At 45.4% G+C, this 26,707-nt stretch overlaps 1 protein-coding gene across 1 annotated transcript in view; it reads right to left on the reverse strand.

The window, feature by feature from the left end:
* The window catches only part of SUSD2 (sushi domain containing 2), a 195,603-nt gene that overhangs the window by 146,654 nt on the left and 22,242 nt on the right, over positions 1-26,707 (reverse strand). Inside the window, 7 exon segments of the mRNA XM_029571685.1 lie at positions 1,365-1,633; positions 3,511-3,596; positions 7,338-7,542; positions 16,137-16,311; positions 20,238-20,405; positions 21,587-21,738; positions 26,136-26,343. Of these exon segments, the coding sequence (XP_029427545.1) occupies positions 1,365-1,633; positions 3,511-3,596; positions 7,338-7,542; positions 16,137-16,311; positions 20,238-20,405; positions 21,587-21,738; positions 26,136-26,343 (1,263 nt within the window).

Genomic DNA, 26,707 nt, shown 5'->3' on the forward strand with positions numbered 1-26,707 from the left:
GCTGTACTCCAGAGGCTTACATATGATACAGATGAATAACTAGGAGGCCAATATTACAAGGCATTTGCCAGATAACTCATAACTTATTCATCTTAACACCAATTTTTCAATATCATCAGCACCTATCTGGCTAACTTTTAGCTGGATAAGACATGATCCAGCTAAATATCAGCTGAATAAATAATGGGTATTTCAGGGGCATTATAGGACAAGGATGAATTAACTGGGAAACGTAGCCAGTTAGCACGGATAAGATTTGTGTCATTAACGTGAAGATAATTTCCCCTGAGGAAGCCCATCGAGTCACGGGCAAAACGAAGAATTCTTTGTAGGGAATATAAGGAAATATGTTTGGAAGATAAAGAGAAGAAATATATGTGAATTAATTATCAAACTTTCATGAGAAGAATCCCCTTCTCATTCACGTAGGCTCTCTCACACGTGCTCATACACCCTCTCTTTCATCTGGGCCTCTCCTTATATTTTACCTGGAGTCTGCAGGGGAAAAGAGATGGCCCTACAACCTTCTGCAATCTTCAGCCACTGACATAATGGGGTACGCCAGCAGCTTGCAGCCTCCTTCACACTTTGGCTGCTGATGAGATTGGGTGCACTAGCAGCCTCTTTCACTCTTCGGCCACCGGCAAGATGGGATACACTGGCAGCCTCTCAGGCCTCCTTTTTGTGGCCGCCATGGGATTGGGGGGTCTGGTGGTGGTCTGTTGGGCTTCTTCTTTGCATGGGTTTTTTTCTCTTCTCCTACAGCTCATAGACTCCTGTTATGATCTGGCAGACACCTAGGGGTCCACGGACCACAGGTTGGGGAACCACTAGTTTAGATTAAACCCCCAGAGTGTGAGAAGTGTCTTTGAATGCCAATAGAGGATACCAGTCCAGCAAGTGCAGTAACTGTATTTTATAACATGCGCGTGTCACCGTGTGCATGTTATAAAATCGCCACGTCCATGTGCGCATGCCAGGAACTGCACGCACATGGACGCCCACGCGCTTGTTTTAAAATTGACCCCTTTATCATTAAGGCTTAGTAGAGTAGTTTGGGATCTATTCATTTAGTGTTTGGGTACTTGCCAAATACTTTTGGCTTGGTTGGCCACTGTTGAACACAGGATGCTGGGCTTGATGGATCCTTGGTCTGACCCAGTATGGCATATTTTATGTTTTTATGCCTTTCTAGAAAGCTTTGTAAGAAACAGTTTGTTCAGCTGTGAGCAAGGTCAATTCACTCACTTGTGTGACGAGATTGAACTGCTTCTCTTCAGAGAAATGGACTTTCTGCTGTCATAATTAATTTATTTAATGAAACAGGGCCCCAGAGGTAGGGGGAAAAAAAAGCAGCCACATACCAACTCTAGGAGGTTTATAGGTGCGGCAGTCGCTGGAGGGCCGGAGCTGCAGGTAAAGCTGGCAGTTGTCTGACCACAGGCAGCAGTAGTAGAAGGTGATGACATCATACAGCCAGTGGGAGAAGCCGGGAACTCGAGGTGGCCTTCTGTAAGGGGGGGATCCCCAGTCATGGCCCCGGTCAGGCGTGCTGCCCCCGAGCGAGTCGAATGTCAGGACTTGGGCCCCCGTGGAGTCATAGCAGCACTGCTGTCCAGCAGCATACTTAGGGCTAAAGGCAGAAATACAAAATGGAAACCACAAATTCAGGGCCACAACCAGACAGACCTCTTGAGAAACCCTGGGCTTGGAGCACAAATAAGTCAAAACCCTATAATCCCCGATAATTAAAACAGAGACCCAGGGGCGGATTGTAGGAAAATATCAGCCCGGGGGATTTTTTCAAAATAGGCCCACGGGTTATATGCCCGATACTCTTGTGTGCTTTTTATGCAGCACATGTTCAACAGCTCCCAAAAGCATGGCAAGCTGACCCTTGAGAGATCCATTATATGACCTGGAGCCAAAATATCTCAACATAAATTCCACAATTTTCCTGAATAACTAAGAAGTAGAGAACACTCTAGACCATACGCACACAGTCTCACACACTCATTGACTCATACACACAGGCACTGTCACCCACGCTCACTGACTGACACTTTCTCACATGTTGACACACAAATCCTCAGTCTTACATACTTTGTCAGATGCTCACTGACACACATACGCTCAGACACACACACACACATACACACACACTTTTTCACATGCTGACACACAAATGTTCAGTCTCGCACACATTTTCTCACAATTTTCACACATGCTTACTCACATAGTTACACACACTCACATACTGTCTCTCCCCCACCCCCAAAAAAGTGCCAGAGCAGTAGAAGCAGCCTATTCAATTTAACAATTGGGTTCTTATTTCCTCACATTGGTGGTTAGGGGGATGCAGGCAAAACCCTGGATTAAAAGGTTTCCGGTGAGCTGCCTGCCTGTTGCTGCTGGAGGAGGCAGGCTGTAAGCCTCCATACTGCAATTTTTTTTATTTTTATTTTTTTTTGCCAGAGGAGCAGAGGTTCTTGCAACATGGAGCCAGCGGTTGGGCAGGAGGCCTACTGTTCGCCTCCAGAAGGGAGAGAGACAACACGAGCTGATGAGGGGAGGAGCCCACACTGTTTCAGGCCTCCACAGTGACGTGGGGGGCGGGCCTAGCCGGTACAGCAGCTGATACCTCTTTGGGCCTTGCTGCCCCGCCGACAGACATGCAGCCCTGCCTCCTCAGGCCTTGCAGCTTCTTCCTCGACCTTGGATCTTGCGGCCCCATAGACACTGCTACTGCCCCTCCTCCTTGTGCCGTGTAAGCTCCTGCCAACACGGCAGCGTTGCACGCCTTCTCCTTAGCGAGTGCCTATGCTGAGTCTGGGGGCACTGATGGGACTAATGATGCCCCTGATGGAAACTCTCGGAAAAGAAACGCAACCGGGGGCCCAGTGTTAGTCACAGCAGGCATGGGGGCCGCTGTGACCCGCACTAACCACGTGATTCACTGGACCGGCCCACCGGGGCCTGCCCGAAGCCCCGATAGGCCAATCCACCCCTGCAGAGACCTCTCCCAGTCTTATCTGAAGTATTTTTCTTAAAAATAATGAAAGTGGAAAGGCTGGCCTAGTGAGTTGCTGGCAGCATTTTGCACCGCCATGCAGGGGGACCGGGGTTCCATTCCTGGGTCAGATATTCCTATCCCTGATTTGGCAGGGCTGGGGATGCAGCTGCAGCAGCTTTCACAGCTTCTGATGCAGGGGGGTCTCAGCCTTTTCTTAATAGTGACCCCTGCTGATTAGACTCAAGATTGTGGAGGGAGCCACCATCACTGAGCTAGATGAATCCCTCGGGTAGTTGTGAATGAAGGTTCATGGCTCTGTAGTCCAAAAAAAGGCTGGCTCTGATTTGACTGGAAGTTCAGGGTGAAAGGGGGTAAATTACCAGTGGGCACGTGTATCGAGCCAGGCTGGCTGCCTCCTGATTTCTGCTCATTTCCACTACAGCTGTTGGCACATTACAACCACTGTCCCACTGACCAATCTCTTATCTCTCTCTTACCTAGCCTGGATGTTCCGGACACAGTGCACAGCACCCGGATGGTAAGTGCACACACTTCCCTTCTCTATGTCACAGCCATAATCCGTCTGCAAAAAATAATACAGCGCTTTAGTGATGAATGTGCCCCTGCATAGACCGAATCAGAACTGTGTAACACATGAAGCAGAGAGCGGCTACAAAACAGGAGGAGAAAGTCCCTGCAACCTGGAGCAGGCACTGTAACCCAGCACCTCCTGGGAAATCAAAGTTGGACTGTTCTAGAAGACATTTTATAGTTCCCTCACAGAGCAGTGACAACCCCAATTACACTCATCTCTCTCTCTCTCCCTCTCACACACACACACACACACACACACACTCACCTGTCATCCAGCAGTGAATACGTGTTCACACTAGGAGATGATCAGAAAGTGACCTCCACAATAGTCCAGGAGCATATACATATGTAAATGGAGTTTCAGAGTGAATTTCAGTAGTATTACATGAGAGTAAAATGGAGACTAATACAGGAGTAGTTGCCAGTGTGAACAGAACAGGAGTGAAGTTGGATGAGTTAATACAAAAATGAATGCTGTGTGGACTATAAATCTCCACTCTGAGCCTAGTAACAGTGAGGACCTCTCCTGAAGCAAAGTGATCCACTGGGTTTTATTGTGGACGTTCCGTTGTAATCCAATGAGCTTTGTGGATCAGTAGAATAAGAATATCCATTTTTTTAAAAACAATAAATAAATTGCAAGCATAGGAAACAGAAAAATAAATTACTTGAGACATATAAAAATGTATGGGTCAGCAAGATTACCCAGAGCAGAAATGGATTAATTTGTAATCTGTGTCCTGTAGGAGCCTGCAAGTCTGGAGGTCATTACTTTTCTGCTGCTATGGGAAGAAAGCACCAGTGAAGAACGAGGGTGTCTTGGAAGTGTAATGCCAGCGGTTGCAATCAGACTCTGCTGAGCTTATTGGTAAATTAAACATGTTCTTACTTCTGAGCCTTAATGGGAGTGGAGGAAAATGGAAGGAAAGCTCTTTTTACCTACTTGTGGGAAGATTGCGACATAATTTGGATGCTATTACATTTCTGAAGGAGTCTGCACTCTATTTACACAATATTGAGTAACCCCTGGGTGGGGCGGATCTTTTTTACTTTCATCCAGGGGCACAGAGGAAAAAGAAAAGAGACAGCCCCTTTCTGCACAACCCTCCTCCACCGTCTCTTAGACTCTCCTTCACCCTCCCAGCAGATAAGCTTTACGCTCCGAGTCCCAGGATCCCAATGTGGGGGCAAACAATCCTTCTTAAATCCTGCTCTTTGCAAGGTCAGCCCCCTTCTCTGTCCCCTGTGCCCAGCACTAAGACTTAGCACCGTCTCTGCACCCAACAAACACTCGTGAGAAGAATGGCGGTTCCCAGCTTCTTTACGGATTGGTGATTAGATGTCCGAATAATATTCCATTTTCTCAGTTCAAGTCAATAAATGAAAAGTCAGCAAAAAGATTGAATAAACTTGTGACTCCACTTCTACTGGAAACACTTCTTTAATACTTAATTTCCTTTTCTTCTCAATTACTCCAAATTCTCCAAGTTTATCAGATTGAAATTAGTTCAATCCTTCTTCAAAATCCAAGCTGCCTCATTAGCTGGTCCCACTAAGGTGGTTAGAATAGCAGTCCCAATGATTTATCAGAACTTAGACCCAGATTTTTTTTTTTTTACTCTTCCTAAATCCTCTTGAATCAGTTAACTCCTTAGGCAAAGTCGGGTGGGCACCTGGCTCTCCCCTTCATACAGCAGCAACAAAGTTCTTGTTACCTTTACCTTGATTCCTTCCTTTAGTGTCCTTTGATGGGATCCTCTCCTCTGGATGAATTCCTCCGGACCTCTGATCCTTTCAGAATGAAAGTCCCAGGTACCAAGGGCCATCAGCTCCCGGTGGAACTCAGCCTCAGAAGTCACGTTCTCCACCGTTTAGATGCCATGTGCCGGCTCAGCTGTGTAATGTCACCCCCCTTGGAGCTACTGCCCTGTGCAAGTGCACGGTTTCACACAGTTTGCATAATGGGGCATGCCAGTCCTGTTTTCCACTGCTCACATTGCCCCTATTTCCAGTCATTGATAGTAAGGCCTAAAGAGGATACCCCTCCCGCCACAAATGGACATATTACGGACCATATTCAAATACTACTTAACTGGATAGGAGCAATTTATCTGGTTAAGTGGCTGCCGCTGAATATCCAGCTATACTACTTAGCTGGATAAGTCATTTATCTGGCTTAACAGTTAACATAATGGCAGCCCCAATTTCATAGGTCACAGTAACGCAGGAAAAGGGGAGGTTGAGCTGGAGTCAGTGCTGCCCTCCATCTCAACCCGGGGCCGCCTCGACTCCACCCAAAATATAAAAAAAAAAACAAATATGCAGCCACACGGTGATGGCACCGGCCCTGGCCCCACCCCCAAATTCCTCCAATTAAATAAAAGTTCTGGCTCTGGCCACCTCCTCCCATCCCCTGCCCCCAAGTGTCAGTGTCAGCGATGACCCCCTCCTCCAAGTGTCAGTGTCAGTGATGACCCCCTCCCACCAAGTGACAGTGTCAACGATGACCCCTCCCCCCAAGTGACAGTGCCAGTGATGACCCCCTCCACTAAGTGTCAGTGTCAGCGATGACCCCCTCCTCCAAGTGACAGTGTCAGTGGTGACACAAATTAAAAAAAAAAAAAAGAAATGGTGCTAGGACCCAACTCACCCACCTCCCGAAAGGTAAAATATTAAGTGTCCTGGCTCCATCCCCCGTTCCCATTCTCCCGCACTCTCCCTCCCTAAAAGTGTATCCTGAGTCGGGGCCGTCGCCGAGTGCACCCTCGCACCTGGCCTGGTCGGTGCCATTTTCCAAGATCCCTGGACCTTTCTCCAGTCACATGGGCAGGGCACAGTCAGGACGGTGCCACTTTTTAAAATGATGCTGACCGGGCAAGGTGCGAGGGTGCACCCGTTCCTGATGCGGGATCTGCTTTTAGGTTTGGGGGAGTGCAGGAGGGGCGGAGGGTTTAGGGGGAGGATTGGGGCTGGGCCACTTAATTTTTTTTTCTTTCGGGGGAAGGGTTGAAAGGTGGTGGGCTGGGGCCCGGGATCTTTTTTTTTTTTAATTGTGAGGGTTGCCCCTAAAGGGGGTGGGAGAGAGGTGTTGTCACTGGCGGTGTCACTTGGAGGATGGGAAGGTTGAGGGACCAGGACATGACCTTTTTCATGGAGGGTGGGGGTGTGGAAAGGGGGGACCAGGGGATCGTGAACACTTGGAGGAGTGGGGGGCCTGAGACCCAAAACCGATTTGTTTTATATGGATGACGGGGGAGCGCTGGGGCTCATCACAGTGTGGGCTTTTTTTTCTATTTTTAAACTTTTGGGGGTGTCTGGGCCTCCTCGACTGGTGGCTCCGGGTTAAGATGGGGGTCAGCACTGATCCCCGCTCAGCCTCCCCATTTGGTTATGACTTTTTTTGGGGGGGTGTTTCTCTTGCTTTAAATGTGCGGTAGGAGCCTCGGGACCCTTGTTAGGGACCTGGGCATCCTGCCGCACATCTAACACATTTCAGAGAGGTGTTATTTATTTTATCATGGCTGACCACCTTCTCGGTGAGCAACGATAAAATATTAACATCAGATTGACTATGCATGACCTTCCTTGCTCCTGAATATCCCCTGTAAGCTAGCTGGATAACTTACATAGCCAATTCTAATTATGAGGGCTGAAGGAATCTATGATTATTTTCACTCCACGCTCCCTTCCCTGGACAAAACTGAGACCATATGTAGCATCAGTCACTTACATGGTACCTTCCTGTGTCCGCTTGGGACTGTGCTAGAGTACAGGGGCAGTCCGCAGTCTCAGCCAGGAAGTTGGGCAGCTTGTTCTGCTCTGCATCATGCCATGTCAAACACTTGCCGTATGCCCAGGTGGCCGGATCCCTCCTGAAGTCTTGCCCTAGGTGCCAGGCCAGAGCATGGACAGGACTCCAAACCGACGGTACGTTCCTGAGGAAAGAAATGGAGCAGCCCATGAGACAGTGACTGCTGGGGAGATTAAGAGGCCAATCCCACAGAATTCATTTTTTGTACACTACAAAGTCATTGGCCCACGTTTCAGGACACTGCAAAAGTTTCAGAAGGTTCTTTGCAAATCTTTTAGCGTGCCCACATTTTCTGCCCAAGATTTTGCCCATTGCCAAAATTATGTCTTGTGCATAACAGCACTGGCTGTGTGACTTATGGCATGTAGGCAGATTTCTTACACAGATTTTCTTAAATTGCACAATGATGGAAACTACTTTTTTTTTTTTTTCCAAATCATTGATTTGCACCAATTTATTGTGCACACTGCATACTAGCAATGAGCTTGGACTGGGGAGTTTTTTCATTTATTTTGCTCAGGCCTTGAATCTAGCTCATCTTTTTCTCCTGTGATCTCCCAATTTTCAGTCTTTAAAAAGAGAAAATGAAAAATTTGTCTTCCTTTATGTAGTCCCTCATCCCAGTCAGCTCTTGGCCCCATGACCTCCTGGGGTTCCCCCACAGAAGGAAACGTCTTCCTTTGCAAGTCCCTTAGGGCTTTTACCTTTCTGGAGCTCTTTTGCACACCAGCGTTTAGCATTCCAGACCACACTTCGCTCCAGTGAAAGTTGTTAAAAAAATAAAGTATTTACTAAATAAACTGGTGGCAGGAAAAATCACAGTCCAAAGCTCTGGTAAACCGCAAGACAAGGTACTAGTGCTGTAACATAAATCCACAGTACCTAAATAATACTCACTCTCTTTTCATACTCCCTCCCAAACAGGGAGGCACTTAGGGATAGGTGCCCTTCTATCTTGGGCCTTCCCAGTATCGTTGGGTTATTGCATATCTTTTTTCTTTCTTTTTCTCTAGACTCTCTTGCTGAATTAGGTTTAATCATTCTTTTAATTCTGTGAATTTTCCTAGGTAGGATATCTCTCTGGCTCCTCCTAGTACGCTCCTCCTTCAGTATCCAAGAAACCCTTTTCTCCTCCGGGTTCCTCAGGAACACTCCATCCTTCCACTTTCTGGATTCCCAGGAATTCCCTTTTTCTTCTTCTCAGATGAGAGACCTGGCCAATATTATTTATTATTATTTATTTATTTATTTATTTTGAGGATTTTATATACCGATGAACGTTGGGAACATCTCATCGGTTTACATGAAACAACATCTCCCTTGCTCATAGCCACCTCGTTTGATCAGGATTACTTCACTTCCCTTGAACCTTCCCTGTGAAGAGATGGCCCCTATACACACAAGAACTCCAGATCCAGGAAACCCACACCAGTGGGGACAGGGTTACTTCCAATGGGGAATGCTATTTCTACATTGACATCGCACGAAGGCCATTATCTTTGCAGGGTTATCCTGTCTATATTTGCATTGTTATGTGCCTTTTTGAGGGGTTTGTAAAATTTAAACATTGAAAGGCATAAAGTGAGGATTTTAGATTGTTAGCTTTACAAAAAATAAGGAACCAAACAAAACAAATTCGCCTAATGTAAGTCTGCCTTTTCTTGGGGTCTGGCTGATCCTAATCAATGGAAACCAGAAAGAGTTGTATTGCAGGAGGCCAGTGCATTATCTTTGAAGGATTATCCTGTCCAGAAGGCTTCCATAGCTATGTATACATTTCTGTCTTAAATATTTCAGGTTTAGCAGACAAGTTGTCTACATTTGCCTTGTTGTGTGCATTTTTTGAAGGGTGTTGCTCAAATTGAAACACAGAAAGGCATAAAGTATGGATTTTAGATTTTTAGTTGTACAAAATGTAAGAAGAAAAAAACTCACCTTAGTATACTGTGGATTAGATAAAATCCAAATAACTGCATGTAAAGCAAAAATATTTTGTTGCTAATAATAATTTCAACTGTTTGCAGTCCTTCCTCCCTACGCCTCTACCCACCAACCCCAGGGCTTGATCTTATGCCTCCCTGCGACGTCAGCCAACCCAGCGCGAGGACGCACACGCCGACCAGCCAATCAGGGGACAGCCCTGATCAGCCTTTAAATTCTCGCGGCTCCTAGGCGCCGCGCGCCGAAGGAGCGCGACAAAGGGGCCTGCCCCTTTGTGCGCCCCTTCGTGCAGCCCCGCCGGGCAACTAACAAGTTCCCATACGACGACTTTATTAAACAAAATCAAAAAGAACTAGCCTCTGACCCCTTGCTAACAGGGATTTCGCTTTCACCTGACACAGCCTCTTCAGAATTTCTTTCCCCTCCCTGTAAGGATGACACCTCAGTGAAAGAAGATCCTGCCTTGAATCTTACTCCCACTAAAGCCCATCGGGACAAGGACATATCTCCTAATCTACCCCCCAACGGACACCCCTTCATCTACGAGGCACTCCTTTAACATCCTCCACAGCCTACTACTCGGCCTCCTCAGCAGGCCTTCCCAATATCTCCAATGCTTAACCATCCACGCACTTACAAATCCCTCATCCCCATCATGATCTCCCCCACCACACAGTTTTTAGGACTCACATTATTCACCATCATTCTGTTCAACGCCCAATTGCTCACTAACAAAAGCTGATACTCAATGACCTTCTTCAGGACACCAACCCAGACTTCTGCGCCATAACTGAAACATGGCTCAAAAGCTCGGACATCGCCCTCATAAACCAATTACCAACACAAAACTACGATTTCTTCTCCATCCCAAGGCAAAAAAAAAGAGGCGGGGTATTTTCCTAGCAGTCAAAAAATCTCTGAGATTTACACAATATCCTATCAACTCATCTACCAAACTAGAAATAGGCCTCTTTAAATCTGAACATCTTCAAATTCTCCTAGTCTATGCCCCCCCAGGCCTTCTAGACTCTGATGCCTCTCCCATTCTGGAAATTATAGCATCTCACCTAAACCTAGACTCCCCAGCCATAATCTTGGGAGACTTCAATCTACATGTAGACAAATCCCCTCTTTCATCTAACTGCGAAGCCTTCCTCACTGCCATGTCAGCCATGGGTTTTAAGCAGCAAATCAACAAACCTACCCACAAAGTGGGTCATACGCTGGATCTGATCTTTACAAACCCGGGCATTTCACACCCAGAGCACCCAGAGTGCAAAAAAGTCGCATGGTCAGACCACACTTTAATCTCCACCTCTTTCTCACTGTTACAACCGGGCTACAATCACTACTCCCCACCATCATTTCTCTACAGGAAAACATGCTCCTCGGAGCACCTCACCAGTCTTCTAGCCCCTGATATTTCTCTCATTGACGTCTCCACTCCGAACTCAGCCCTCCAATCCTGAGCCAAAATAACAGAATCAGTTGCAAATATACTATGTCCCCTGACAACAAAAAATCTCAAACACAACGCGCCCAAAAGTCAACCCTGGTTCAACGAGGAACTGCGAAAACTCAAACATCTACTACGACTGAAAGAAAGAAAATGGCATAAAGCCCCATCACTGACCTCCCTAGCTGAATACAAACCCTCCCTCCACTTTTACAAGAGCATCACCTTGAAAACCAAAAGGGACTATTATGCCCACAACATCCACCACCTCATCTTCGACTCTAAAGCTCTGTTCACTTACATTTCCAGTCTCACAAAAACCATCACTCCAGTCATTCCAGCTGACCTAGCCCAGAAAAACGCAGACGAGTTGGCTCTTTACTTCAGCAAAAAAAATCACCGACCTCCTCAAACAGCTTTCACCAAACTCCTAGGCATCCTCTAACACAATATATCTACACCCAAATAAAGACAGAGACCAAAACCAGGCCACAAGAACCTGGCAATTACCCAAACACTAAGAAGAACCCATGCTACTGATGCAATTAATAGCAGTGGCTAATCCCTAAGTGGATATGCCACAGTTATATTGGGAAATGGCTAAGGTGGTTCCATAGGGGCATATCCTCTCATACTCTTCATAAGAAAAAGCAGATGAATTAAGAATTGCTTAGACTGAAAAAAATTACTGGAGCAGGTATGGAAAACGCTGGCTAGAGATATGACTGAAAAAGCATGACCCTTTGTCCAAAGTTCTCTCTCTTTACTACATGAACAACAAATCTCACCAAATTACCAGTCTTATTGAAGAATTTAACCTTTATATCCTCTGCCTTACTGAGACATGGATTGGAGATGGAGACAATGTCTCCCTCGCCCAACTATGCCCACCTGGCTATCTAATACAATACACAGCCTGTCCCCTGGGCCATGGAGGGAGTGTCGCCAAGATATATCAACATTCTCTCTTGCTCGTCCTAGCTGTCACCCAACAAATAGGCAAATCTGATTACCTGGTACTAAACTTCCGAGGCAGCAAAAGTCCTAAAATTGCCCAGATCTATAGACCACCTGATACCCACCCCGACTCCTACCTGAAACTCTCACAGTTCATCTGTGACTTGACCACTAAGCCCCAAGATATCTTAGTTCTAGACAACAACTATCATTCTGAGAATCCTCTCAATGGTACTGCATCCACCTTCTCTAAAAACATAGATGATCTGGTTCTCACCCAACTTATCATGATTTCTACTCATAAATATGGTCACACTCAAGACCTAATATTTCACACTGCAAATATTAATATTGTCACCAATAATATAACAGTAGATCCTGTTTCATGGTCTGATCACTACCTGGTCCAAGTCACCTTAAGAACACTAGAATATAAGATCATAAGAAATTGCCATACTGGGTCAGACCAAGGGTCCATCAAGCCCAGAATCCTGTTTCCAATATTGGCCAATCTAGGCTACAAGTACCTGGAGAATACCCAAACACTAAGTAGATCCCATGCTACTGATGTAGAAGAGGCTATTCCCTAAGACAACTTGATTAATAGCAGTTAATAGACTTCTCCTCCAAGAACTTATCCAAACCTTTATTTAAAGCCAGCTATACTAAATGCACATTATCACATCCTCTGGCAACAAATTCCAGAGCTTAATTGTGCATTGAATGAAAACGATTTTCTCTGATTTGTTTTAAATGTGCTATTTTCCAGCTTAATGGAATGTCCCCTAGTCCTCCCATTATCTAAAAGAGTAAATATACGATTCACATTTACCTGTTCTAGACCTCTCATGATTTTAAAAACATCTATCATATCTCCCCTCAGCTGTCTCTTCTCCAAGTTGAACAGCCCTAACATCTTTAGTCTTTCCTCATAAGGGGACTAATCGTAGAAATTTATTTTTCACTCAATGCACAATTAAGCTCTGGAATTTGTTGCCAGTGCAGTTAGTGTAGCTGGGTTCAAAAAAGGTTTGGAGAAGTTCTTGGAGAAGTCCATTAACAGTTATTAATCATGTTTACTTAGGGAATAGCCACTGCTATTAATTGCATCAGTAGCATGAGATCTTCTTGGTGTTTGGGTAATTGCCAGGTTCTTGTGGCCTGGTTTGGCCTCTGTTGGAAACAGGATGCTGGGCTTGATGGACCCTTGGTCTGACCCAGCATGGCAATTTCTTATGTTCTTAAGGTCCTCCTGCAATTTATCACAATCCGCTTGTGATTTAACTACTCTGAATAATTTTGTATCATCCGCAAATTTGATATCCTCACTCGTTGTATTCCTTTTCAGATCATTTATAAATATATTGAAAAGCACCGGTCCAAGTACAGATCTCTGATGCACTCCACTGTTTACCCTTTTCCACTGAAAAAATTGACCATTTAATCCTAGTTTCTGTTTCCTGTCTTTTAACCAGTTTGTAATCCACGAAAGGATACCGCCTCCTATTCCATGACTTTTTAGTTTCCTAGAAGCCTCTCATGAGGGACTTTGTCATATGCCTTCTGAAAATCCAAATACACTACATCTACTGGCTCACCTTTATCCACATGTTTATTAACCCCTTCAAAAAAATGAAGCAAATTTGTGAGGCAAGACTTGCCTTGGGTAAATCCGTGCTGTGTCCCATTAAACCATGTCTTTCTATATAGGCTCTATGATTTTGATCTTTAGAATAGTTTCCATTCTTTTTTCTGTCACTTACCAATCCCAAGACAAACTCTTAAGGGTAGATTTTAAAAGGCCTGCGCATGTAAATCTCGGGCTTTATGTGCATGACCGGGCCTTGTGTGTGCCAGGCGAATTTTCAAAGGGGCCCGGCCACGCTCGTAAAGCCTGGTACGTGCATAAGTGCGGGGTCTCTTCGAAGGGGTGGACTGGGGTTGTCTGTTCTGGGCGGGGAGGGGTGGGGGCTGGACCAGGACAGTGCCATTGATCGCTGTCCTGAAGACATGCGTGCCGGCAGCTGGCTGGCGCATGCAACTTACTTCAGCTCCCGAGCTGAAGTAAATTGTAAAACAAAGGAAAAAAAAAGGTAAGGTTTAGGGGATGGGGAGGAAAGAAGAAGAGGGAGGGAATTTAGGTAGGGGCATAGGGAAGTTCCGTCCCAGTGCACTCCTTAATTGGAGCGGGCTGGGAGGGAACTGGAGAAGGCCCGAATGTGTCGCCACGTGGAAACTGCAAAAGGCCCCCCCCCCCATCCTTGGGGATGCCACCCGCACATACACGCGCGGATTATAAAATCCAGCACAGATGTGTGCATGGCACATGGATTTTATAACATGCATGTGCATGTTTCAAAACCTACCCCTTATTTCTCCCTCCTCAGAAACCTCCCTTCCATTATAATTGATGACTTACTCCAACTCTTCAACATACCTGAAACTCTTACCCTCTCAGACCCTGGTCCAACACTGGCAGGATGACTTCAACTCTGCACTCAACTCACTGGCTCCACTCAAACCAAAATCCACCTGATAACCTAGAAACTGCCCATGGTTCTTTAAGGGCCTTCTCCTCCTCAAGCAACAACCCCACCTGCTTGAATGAGCATGGCAGAAACACACAAGCCAGCATAATAGTAAGGTACATGCTAAAAAAACCCAGCAAGCCAAAAAAAGATTATATCACCAAAGAATTAACTCTCAATGAACCATCCAAGAAAACTCTTTGAACTCATTCAGAAGCTCACCAAACCATTGTCTCAGCCCATCACTCGTGTAGTAACTGGTCTCACCACAGAAGATTTTGTTCATTTCTTCTCAGAATAAATCACAGCTATCTGCTCATCCTTCATCAACCATTCCTCTTCTGCACCCGTTCTAACAGCCCCTCCCTCCACCTCAACAGGAAACCCCCCACATTCACAGGTCAAAACCACATTGTGGAACTTCAATCTTACTACCCCCAAAGAAGTGGAAGAAATCCTGCAGCAAATTAGCCAATCCAGAAGCCCGCTGGACCCTATTCCCACTAGGTTCATCTGTAGCCTAAAACATAACCTAGCTCCATGGCTTTGCAATATAATTAATGGCACCTTATCTCAAGGGATCATTCCAAACACACTGAAAGAGGTTGGAGTCAAACCTATACTGAAAAAAGCAATCTCTGACCCCAATGTCCTGAATCATTATTGCCCAGTTTCTAGCCTTTCCTTCCTATCAAAACATGTGGAAAAAAAGTGGTCTATCATCAACTACTGGACTTCCTTGAAGAGAGGAACTTACTACTTTCCCACAAATTGGACTTCAGGACAGATCATAGAACTGAACCTGTCCTCTTAGACATCACAAATTATGTCAATCCTTATCTTACTTGATTTATCTGTGGCTTTTGATACAGCTGATCACAATCTTCTGATCCAGCTCCTGGGAAATATTGGCATTACAGGCACTGCTCTCAGATGGTTTGAATCTTTTCTCTCAAACAGAACTCAAACTGTTTTGTGGGCCTACAAATCTTCTGCCTCCAGGTCTCTCACTTGTGATGTAGTGCAGGGCTCTGTTCTTTCCCTGATTCTTTTTAATATCTTTGCTTGTTCAATCTGAGATCTGATTCAAAGCTTCAATATCAAATACCACTTGTTCACTGATGATATCAAACTTATCATCAACATAGGATCCAACCAAGCTACCCCCATCTCTAATTTCAACAGCTGTCTCTCAGCGGTAACACAATGGCTGTCTATTCATAAGCTTAAACTTAACCCCCTATGTGTTTTAACTTCCCTTCTAAGAACTCCAATCCATCGCAAAGAACAGTCCGGAGTCTAGGGGTGCAACTGGATGCTGATCTGTCGATGTCCCTCACATTACCAAAGTAGTTAGAGCTTGTTTCATGCATCTCCACCATATTTGATAGCTTCGCAATTACTTCGATCAGCATAACCTGGTCTCTGTCATTCATGCTGTGATCATTAGTTGCGTAGGCTATGCATTTCCCTACTAAATGGGATCTCCCAAACAACTTGAAATGATTGCAACTCATACAAAATACAGAGGCTTGACTCTTGGTAGATGCCAAATCCTCTGACCACATCATGCCCATTTCTCCACAACCTTCAATGGCTTCCTATAGAAGCCAGGTTTAAATTAAGAATCTTGGTTTCACCCATAAAGGCATGTACAAACAAGCTCCAGAGTATCTCTCGCCTCTTCTTATTCTCTACATCCCAGCAAGAGAGCACTGGTCCTTACAGTTGGCCCTTATTGTTATCCCTTCTCTGACATCTTCAAAACTAACCTGCATGAGAAAGAAGACTTTCAGCTGTTCTGCCCCCAAAGTCTGGAACATGTTGTATACTTACATCAGCCCCTCGGTGTGATTACTAGGGCTGATTCTCAACATTCCCACCTCCCAGCTGCTGAATGTTGCATTTGCAGGTTCTGGAGTGAAGGTGAAGGAGCCGTTGTTAGCGTGGGCTTTCCTCAGCGTATACAGATACCGCCACTCAGGGTTCCAGTCTTTGGTGTAAGGCTCACCTGTGGAAGGAGGAGGAAAACCCTGTTAAAACTCTGAACACTGGCCCAGATTCCTTTAGTTCTTTGTATGTGAGAATTTGGTATGTGCAGGTCAGACAAGAGGATGAAATGAAAAATGTGAGCTTTATAGATTTTCTAACATCCTCCTTTGATCCGTCTCCATATTAACAGCTTATTAAGGAGGTCTGTGTAACCCCTGGGTAGAATAGGATCCTGATGCTGTCCCCAAAGGCACATAGAAATAAATTAAACTCTGCCTGCAACCAATTCTCCATGGATAGCTTTTCACTTCTGAGGTCCAGGGCTCCCTGTAGCGGGAAGCACAGCTTCAAGGCCTTTTTGCCTAACCAAAGTACACATCCCTTTTTCCTTTAGCTGTAAATAGCACTGATAATCTCCACAGTATAACAGCAATAATCACACTGAGAAGCAATGCGGTTTTCATCTTCTTTACTGGTAGTTGATAAATTGAATGAAGATTTAAAAAGAATGTTGATGAATAATGAAAAAGAAAGATTAATATATTTGTGATCTCAAAAATGTATTAATCTTTCTTCATCATTACTGAGAGGCAGAACAGTAGGCTTCTTATACTCCAGTCCCTCCCCTCCAGGCAGAGGAGGAGAGAGGGTGAACTGGACTACATAGAGCAGAGAACAAGCACTCTGCTCTCTAACTGAGTTCCTAAAGTGGAAAGTGCAAAATAAAGAACAAAAAAGGTTAGAATTAGCACAAATCTGAAACTTCTGAGCTGTAGTGCCACTTGTCAAGGCTTCAACTATGGCCTTGATGATGACTGACACTATAGCTCACAAGTTTCAGACTTGTGCTAATTCAGCCCTTTTTTGTGTCTGTTCCACCAGAAATTAAGCCCTGGGTAACAACCCAGAAAGGCATTCTGCCACCTTTTTTTCTGGAACTTAAGGTAGTGGAGTAGAGCCGGCAATGTAAATCAGTTCTGACTCTCCGGCAGAAATGGAGCAGTTCCAACTCTCCTGCAGAAATAGAGCAAAACATGGATCATTTCTGACTACCCAGGGCTCATAGAAAGCAGCGTGTGTTTGACTTGCTTACCCTGAGACAGGATACCCACATGACCTTGATTCTTGTGCAATATCCTTGAACAACTGAGAAGGCCATGAGGTATAATGGCCAAGGCTGAAGAGACAAGAGGCGAATGCCTGTTAGCCTTACTGCTTCCTGTTCCTGCCGCTACTGGGTGTCCCACCTTCCTGGCATTAGAGTTATTATAATAAGGGTTAGGTGTGAGCTTGACCCTCCAAAAGCCACGAGTAAATTACAATTAAAATATGGGCTTGCGGCCCATTGAGTGGCGAGAGGCTGCAGAGAGATATCTTGAGGCAATCATTGATGAAATTGTCATCTGCTGTTATATAAGCTGTTCTAAATTATTTTTGGTTTATACGATATATATTGGATTTATATCCTTTTTCCTCTTCTTTTCTTTATTGAATATTAATTGGAGAGGGTTTTTGCTTCTTTATTGTTGATTACTTAACCTTTCTCACATGACATTGTGTAGTACAAAACAATGGTTCTAGGCACAAATGAACTATATTACTGCAAATGTGTGAAATACACTGAGACAACTAGAGAAAATTATGATTCAGCCAGTCAGGATAGGTCAAGTTAGATCCAAGAGATTTGCAGGATTTGCTGTGGGAGCACCCCTTTTCACAGTTTTGGGGTCTTTATTTGGTTCCACCATGTCTATAGCAAATGCTGTTTCTGTAAGAAATTTACAGAATAATGTTTGAGAGTTGCAAGCTGACATGAGTAGCTTCTCAGTTGAGTTACATCATCAACAGAGTCAGTTAACTGCCCAGGGCAAGATATTGAATGTAGTTAATTTGCAATCACAAGCCATTGATCAACATGGACTTGAATTGTATATACTTAAGAAAGGGGTCAATGAAGAATGTCTTTTTATTTAACCTATTCAAGCCCACACCAATGACTTGCTTAAAGAGTTAGACAATAATATAAATAACCTTATGCAGGGTTAGAGCCCTACTTATCTGGTTTCCCCAGAGATCATTACTGATGCTTTTTCTAAGATTACTCATAATTGTATTGAGCCTATTCAGATTCAAATTGCCTTCCACATGGGAAGTGCCATTTCATTATACATAGATGAGGATAAAATGGAGATTGCTTATGTTTTGAAATTACCTTTTATATTACCTGAAGTTTATAAGTTCAAGCAGGTGCTTAGTGTAGGTACATGATCCAATAATTTGTTCTGTTGTGTGACCACACCTGCCTTCATAGCTTATCTACATGATAATCCTCAGCAATTCTTAGTTTCTAATTTAGAGTTGTGCCAAAGCACAAAGGACATTCATTGGCTATGTCCTAGTAAACCCTTTTGAAAAAATGCCACAGAAGCTCTTTGTGGTTTGACTTTTGAAAATGCACAGAAGAAATGCAAAGTAACCATGACTAAGTATGATAGTTCTTCTGATGCCAGAGCTGCTGCCGCTGTTTAATTCTGTAGTATAGCACGGAATGAAATAGCAGTTTCTCATGGTAAACATGATGTTTTTGTCAGCATGCTGCTGCCAAGTAATGAGAGTCTTATTACTGTTCCTAAGAATTCCAAAATGGACGTGGGAGGAATATCCCTGTACTGTCTGGAACCAGAACCTGTCCCCTCCAAGAGAGAGATCGTGGATGGGATTCAGGGACATGCTATTAACTTTAGTGAATACAGTAGTTAGATTATTTATTGAACTTTAAAGACTTTTACACTATTGAACTGTCCGTGGACCAGGACTTCATGAAAATTGCAGGTTATCTCTATGATTCCCATGATATGGACATTTTACAGATGGATTATGTTTCGACATATGCCCTTCCTACATGTGGCATTCTTTTGCTTACACAATACATTATTTTATTTTTCATGAACCAAAAGTTTAAGGCTATGATTTCTTATGGGCAGGGGAGGAAGGCGGCGTCTGCCATTTTCCCCGCCCCGGGGACATCGATCCGTCTGGGGCGCCGGGTGACCGACCCACCCGCCCTCTTTCTCCCTTTCAGGGAAGCCGGTGTTCCCTCGGCTCCTGGCTCCCCGGCGGAAGAGAAAAGGAAGAGGCGGGCCCGCTGGTTGAATGCGCCGTGCGTCCAGAAGCGCTCGGCGGTCGCCGGCGCGGGTTCACTCTGGCGCCGCGGAAACGCAGGGATGGTGGACTCCCTCTCTCGCGTCCCTCACTTACGGCAGGGGCGTCGAGGCGAGGTCATTGCGCTCCCACACACCTGGCCCTCCTGCATCCGGCGGACCGCTCCGCTGCGCGCGCGAGAGGCATCCAAGGCCCGAGCTGCTCTTTTCAGCGAACGCGTGGGGTCGGGGGGGGGGGGGGGGGGGGTTTGTTCGCGGAGAGGAGCCAGCACCCTTCTCCCGCCCCCCCCCCCCACCCGGGTCACTTTACCCAGAATCCGCCCCTGTTTTTGGCCCTCTTCCTCCTGTCCTCTCATCATCCCTGGTCTTTTCACGCTCTCCTTTTTCCTTACTCCATCCCTCAGATCTCCCTTTACTGATACTTGAGATCCCTTTTCCTCATTCGTAAATTATACAGCAAAGTTTATAATTTAACATAAAAGATGGCAATGTTGGTCAATATTCTTCAGAATGCTCACAATTTTGCCACAGAATTTGCCACAGGAAACTGTGGGGCTGTGACTATTGTCTGACAGTACTGGGTGGCAGAAGGGGCAACAGCACCATCACTGCTGAGGGGCAAAAAATCCTATATCTGTCACTTCTCTCTGTCCTTCATTTCTTTCACTTTTTGTTCTCTTCATCTACCTCTTTTTTTTCCCACTTGCTTCCTCTGTGTTACCTGTCACCCATCCTCACACACCATGCGTTACCTGTCTCTCACCCAGCACACTCCCTGCATTACCTGTCTCCTGGTAGCCCCAAAGTTCAATATTAACATGTGTGCAGGGAAGAATTGTAGACGTCCATGTAATGGTGAGATTTCCTTCGATTCCCGGAGTGCCGTAGTACTGCCATTGCTTGGCATTCACCAGGATGCTTTTCTCCTTGACTGATGCTTTGCTGTGATGTACTGTAAGCAAAAAAAAGTTCCAAAAGTTAAAACCTCCCCACTGGTGACCACTTCCTTCTCTTCATTTTCAGTGATGTAAAGTAATGAGAAAGGGACATAGTGTACTAGGCTAAAGAATTAGCGCTCCTCTTAAAAAACAAAACAAAACAAAACAAAAAAGGCCAACATTTGAGCATTTTGTTAATGCATTATGGATATAGCAAGTATATTTTTGCAGACGTTAATACTTAATATCCCATTTTTCAATTTTACATTGCCAGATTTCCCAGCTCTCTGTCTCCTCCATTGATTGTTCTGGTTAATTGAAGCTCCCCTCCAAGACCAAAGCTGGAAGGGGTATGACTCCCTCACTTCCCCACCCCCGACCAGTCTTGCTGGACCACTTTGATTGATTGGAAGGAAAGACACCTGGTCCTCAACCTGAAATTTATTATGCCCCCCTCTATGATCCCCCATACAAATATAGCTGGAGCCACAGCTGATCAGTTCCCTTATCTGGTCAACAGGAGTCATTCATGTGAGTTCTGACTTGTGGCCTATATGTATAATTTCTGACAAAAACATGACCCCCTACTGACCACAGTGGGGAGGAGCACCAGGCACTGCAGCATCCAGCAGAGGAGCTATTTAACCCTGCAGACACTTCTGATGCAGTCGCTGCCAGGGGACAGCAAAGCTCCTTACTTCTACTCCCAGAAGAATTGATTATAGTATAATTCACCCCACTCTAGAGTGCATTTGGAGGAACATTCCCACATTCTTACATAGACATATAGACTATGACAACAGATACGGACTATAAGGACCAATTTACTTCCTGGTGCAATGTTCTAGTTGATATCTGGTTTCTTCTCATTCCTTCACAAACTGGAATCCTCTGTGCCTATCCCAGGCTTTCTTGAATTCCATTACTATTTTAGTTTCTACATCTTTAAACAGAACTGCCACCAGCCTACCACTGTGCCTTTAAGGAAATGGAAAGTGCCATCCGAATAGAAGAGGAGGTGCTGCATTCATCATGGCACATCTTTAGATGGAGACCACTGGATCTCCCTTACCCCTGCACAGATCCTCTATCTTTGGAGAGCGACTACTCCCCACCCCTACCTAACAGATTAGCCCGGCCCTGGCTAAGATACCTGCATTAAGTACACAGTTATAGATCTGTATAGCAAAATCACCTGATAACCATGTTCCAGAGTGGAGATAGGTCACACCACTGTCTGTGGACATCTCAAAGGGGATACGGCCAGTTTCATAAAGGAGTGGAGAAATGCAATGGGCACGGCCAGAACTATCAACATATCCCAAGGTCACAGTCTCATTATTGAACCTGATGGCAAAGAATACATATCTCAGAGCTACTGTTTTCACAAGAAATTATTCAATAGCTAGCACCCTATTATACAAATTTATAAAACCTGGACTGTGGTCTAACTAATAAAAATGTCCTTAATGTCCTTTGTATAGGTTGCATGACTCTTACAAATGGGATTGATCTTACTGATTGCCTATGGGGAGGCTGGCTCTTTTTTTATTTAGATTTTTATAAAATGACACAAACCCCTTATATCTTATTAGAATGTTTCTCCAGTGGCTTATGTTCTTCAGACTGGTTGGGAATGCTGCAGAAGTAGCATTCATAGCCCCTGATGAAGAGGGAGTCCCAGTCATCACTAAACTATGACATCTATTGGCCGGCCTTAGGATACACACTTACCAGACTCCAAAGGGAACTATGGTCTGTGGCCGCTAACCAAGGGCTGCCACTCCAGTGACTGAGCTTTGGGGGAGGGGAATTATAAAATAGAGGAAAAATCCCAGGTAGTTGTGTATGAAAACTCATGGTGCCATTGTCCAACAAAAATAAAGGTTAACAAATAAATATAAAAAAACAAAAATATATAATGTGATACCTTTTTACTGGAATAACATAGTACATTTCTTGACCAGATTTCAGGACCTAATACTCCAAGATGATGTCACCAGAAAATATAAGTGAATCATATGAGGCATTCCAATGATAGTGTGAAGGAAGATTGATGGGGGGGGAGAGAAAAGAGATTTGATCAAATCTACCCCATCCCCCCAATATTTTCTATTTCAATTTGTTTCATTTTCAAAACAAAATTTTGTTTGGGTTTCATTTCCTTTTATTTTGACACCACTAAAACCTTTAAAAACAAAAGCCACTCAGTCCAGCTCCCTCTGCCCACCCACCAAATCTGTAAAAATACAAAGGACCCCCCTTTGGCCTCCTAGACCCTTCCAACCTCCCCTTCCAACCCTATCTGTGGGTATTCCATGTGTAGACCGATCCCCAGCCACTCCTGCCCTACAGCTCTGGAATTCCAGAATTGTCACCGTTCAACTCAAGGCTGGGGCCATTGTGTTATACTGAAACCTGATTAAATAGTGGTATTTGAGCCATCTGGTTTTCAAGCTGCCAACTCCCTCCATAATTACAATATCTCAATGATCCACTGGGCAATTACAGAGTTTCATTCAGATTTCTCATCCATTTTATCAGCCAGACCATAACACTACTGATATTTAAGTAATCCAGCCATTTGACTAGCTAAAGCATATTCCAGACTTTTCTCTGTATTCTGACTAAGGTTAGAAGGGCCTTCCTCCCCCTGGCCCTGAACATTTCACATCTAATCTGAGCACTGACTGAAGTAGTATTGGGGGAGAGGTGGAGAGTAGGGATGTGCAGAGCAAAAGTTTAAGTTCATATGTCCATATTTCCAAAGGGGGTCCCATTTGCGGTCAATATGGACATAAACAGAATTCAATGAGTTGAGTATATGTCCATATGTGCAAATAAAAATTTAAACCCCTCACCCTCCTTAATCCCCCCCCCCAAGACTTACCACAACTCCCTGGTGGTCCAGCGGGGTCAGGACGCCATTTCTGACCAACTTTGCAAGGAGCATGTGACGTCGGTGTCACGTCGGAGTGACGCGGCATCACGTGATTCCCTGCAGGTTCGCGCCGGAACGCTCGTTCGGCCCAAAAGGAACTTTTGGCCAGCTTAGGGGGGCCTCCTGACACCCCCAAGCTGGCCAAAAGTTCCTTTTGGGCCGAACGAGGGTGCCGGAGGGAACTCGTGGGGAATCACGTGACGCCGCATCACTGCGACGTGGCGCCGACGTCACGTGATTCCCCGCGGGGTCGCTTCCGGGATCCTCGTTCGGCCCAAAAGGAACTTTTGGCCAGCTTGTGGGGGCCTCCTGACACCCCCAAGCTGGCCAAAAGTTCCTTTTGGGCCGAACGAGGATCCCGGAAGCGACCCCGCGGGAAATCACGTGACGTCGGCGTGATGCGGCGTCACGTGATTCCCCGCGAGTTCCCTCCGGCACCCTCGTTCGGCCCAAAAGGAACTTTTGGCCAGCTTGGGGGGGCCTCCTGACCCCCCAAGCTGGCCAAAAGTTCCTTTTGGGCCGAACGAGCGTTCCGGCGCGAACCCGCGGGGAATCACGTGACGCCGCGTCACTCTGACGTGGCGCCGACGTCACGTGCGCCTCGGAAAGGCTTTCAGAAATGGCGTCCTCACTCCTCGCTGGATCACCAGGGAGTTGTGGTAAGTCTTTGGGGGGGGATTAAGGAAGGTGAGGGGTTTAAATTTTTATTTTGGATCAACAATCGCGATTTCCAACTTATTCAACATAGCTATGTTGAATAAGTTGGAAATCCGATCGTTTATGTCTCATCACTTTTTTAAGTTAAAAACAAAAAATAAGTAGCGTTTTACATTTATGTTCAATACGAATGCACACCCCTAGTGGAGAGGTGGAGGTTTTACTTAAGAGGGAAGAGGTAGAAGAGATAAGTTAGTTGGGAATGGGGAAGATTTGATGAGGAAATGGTGGAGGTAGGATGGATTAATACTTGTTTTAACATGGATGTAATTGTATTTTTGTGATATTATTGCTATCTATGGAAAGTGTCATTTACGGTAAGCAAACTAGCTTTTTTCTATCGATAAGCAGACTGAATTAGCCATGCTGCATGGGGAGTCCCAAACTGAGGGTTGTGAAAAAACTAGGGCCCATAGCAGCCAGCAATCTACTTGGTTTTTTTTTATAATCCAGACTCCACTGTGGAGTTGGACAGCATCTGTCTGGATGATAGTTGCTGCAATACTGCTTTTCTGAATACGCCACTCAATTTTGCTCTGTAACCCACTTACAGGCCGATACGGTACAGTGCACTCCGGCGAAGCGCACTGTTAACCCGCGATTGGACGCGCGTTTCCGATGCGCTAGCGTTACTCCTTATTCAGTAAGGGGTCGAAAACGCGCATCCAATTTCTCTGGGCACCGGGAAAGTGCACAGAAAAGCAGTAAAAACTGCTTTTCTGTGCACCCTCCGACTTAATATCATGGAGATATTAAGTCGGAGGTCCCAAAAGTTACAAAAAGTTGAAAAAAAAAATTTTGAAGTCGGCCTGCGGCTCGAGGGTTGAAAATCAGACGCTCAGTTTTGCCAGCGTGGCTATCAGCGGGTTTGAGAACAGACGCCGGCAAAATTGAGCGTCGGCCGTCAAACTCGCTGACAGCCGCCGCTCCTGTCCTATTTTTACCGCCGACCCTAATTTGAATACTGAATCGCGCACACAGGAGAGCGGCCTGTGCGCGCGCTGGGAGAGCGGCCTGTGCACACGCTGGGAGAGTGAGAGTTCGCCCGCTCTCCCGCAGACTTTACTGTATTGGCCCGTTAGAGATCTATTGGACAAATAGCAGGAAATCAAGTAAAAATTATAAACAAATAAAATATAAAATTAACCATGTCAGATTGATTCCGAAATTGCATCCTAGGGATTTCTGTAATAATAAAGCAGGACTGTGGACCAGCCCTATGGCTCAGGACATAGTGCTATGGCACTATATGTCCCCTCCGCCCCCCCCCCCCCCCCAACCCTCTTATTTACCTACTGGCAGCAGCTCAAGTATAGCACTCCTGTTTACAGGCAGCAGTGGCTCTAGCACAGTGCTCCTTTTGACAACATTGACTCTGGCAAAGTCCCTCACTCTCTGTCCAGTACCCTCTCTCTTTCTACCCTGCCAGCTGCTCAACACCTTCTCTCCACCTCCAAGCACTCAATACTTTCTCACTTTACCTTGTCACACACTCAGCATACTCTCACTCTCTCCAGTCCCACTTACTCAGCACCCTCTCTCACCACTAACTTAGTATACTCTTACCAGCCCCTGCACACTCAAACTACCTCAATCCACCCAGCATCTTCTCTTTTTTCAACCCTTCACTTGCTCAGTACTTGCTCTCTCCACCACTCCATGCTTATCCAGCATTCATTTCTCCCTCTTTCCTCATAATGCAGCAACTCTGGCCACCTTCTGCATTCATCGGCCTTTAGCAGGATGGACTCTGCCTATGGCCCCATTCCCAGACCCCTGTTTTTTGGTCACTGGTGGGATTGGATTCATCAGCAGCTCCAGCCTCTCACTGGTGGGATTTTGCCGCCCTCCCCTGCCAAATACTGGAGATCTAGGTGACCTAGTTCACCAAATGAGAATACCTCCCCTAAAGGGGTGTTTCCTTTCTAGGCCTAAGGGCCAGTGACAGTTCCCAGTACCATGATAAAGACATGTTGTCTGAGGTGGTGAAGGTTAGGGCTGAGGTGAAGAGGTGTGATCAGTTGCAGGGCTGTATGTTCCAGAATATAATAGAATGACTACATAAAGGGACTCAGTCATTTCTTACCTGCACTGGATGTTAGATGTACTGCCATTGAACACCAAGTTTAGAATCACAAAGTCTTTGCCCCCCATCAGGGTGCCAGAGTGTGGTGAGATATGCAGGCAGAAATCCTGGAAATCAGTACAGCATGTACCCAGCTTCTCACAGGTTGCATGACAGGAACAGTTGTTTAGGCTCTGCCCACACTGACTGGCACAGGAATCTGAGGCACCTGTAGTTGAAAAGCAGAACATCAATAAAACTGTCCTGTAACAGATAGTGTGTCCTAAGGACTGAGTTGGGCATAGCTTGTAATTCCCAGGCAGTGCTATGGTGCATGCTAGAAATAAAGGTGAGAAATATTCTGGTCTGAAAAACAGGTAGCATGATCTAAACACTAGCCACAGTCATGCTGAGGTGGTAATTCTGTGACAATCCTGTGCTTTGGATCTGGCACACTTTGAGAACAGTGAAGTAGATTGAGATAGTATGTGGTAAGATTCTCCTACGAATCTGGCCCTCCTGGAAAAGTTTATCTAAAGAAAAGCTCAAACTGCTGTTGCCCCTACAGTATAGCTTAGGACAGGGGTGTGCAA

This window comes from Rhinatrema bivittatum, chromosome 11 (assembly GCF_901001135.1).
Source record: "Rhinatrema bivittatum chromosome 11, aRhiBiv1.1, whole genome shotgun sequence".
Lineage (NCBI taxonomy): Eukaryota > Metazoa > Chordata > Amphibia > Gymnophiona > Rhinatrematidae > Rhinatrema > Rhinatrema bivittatum.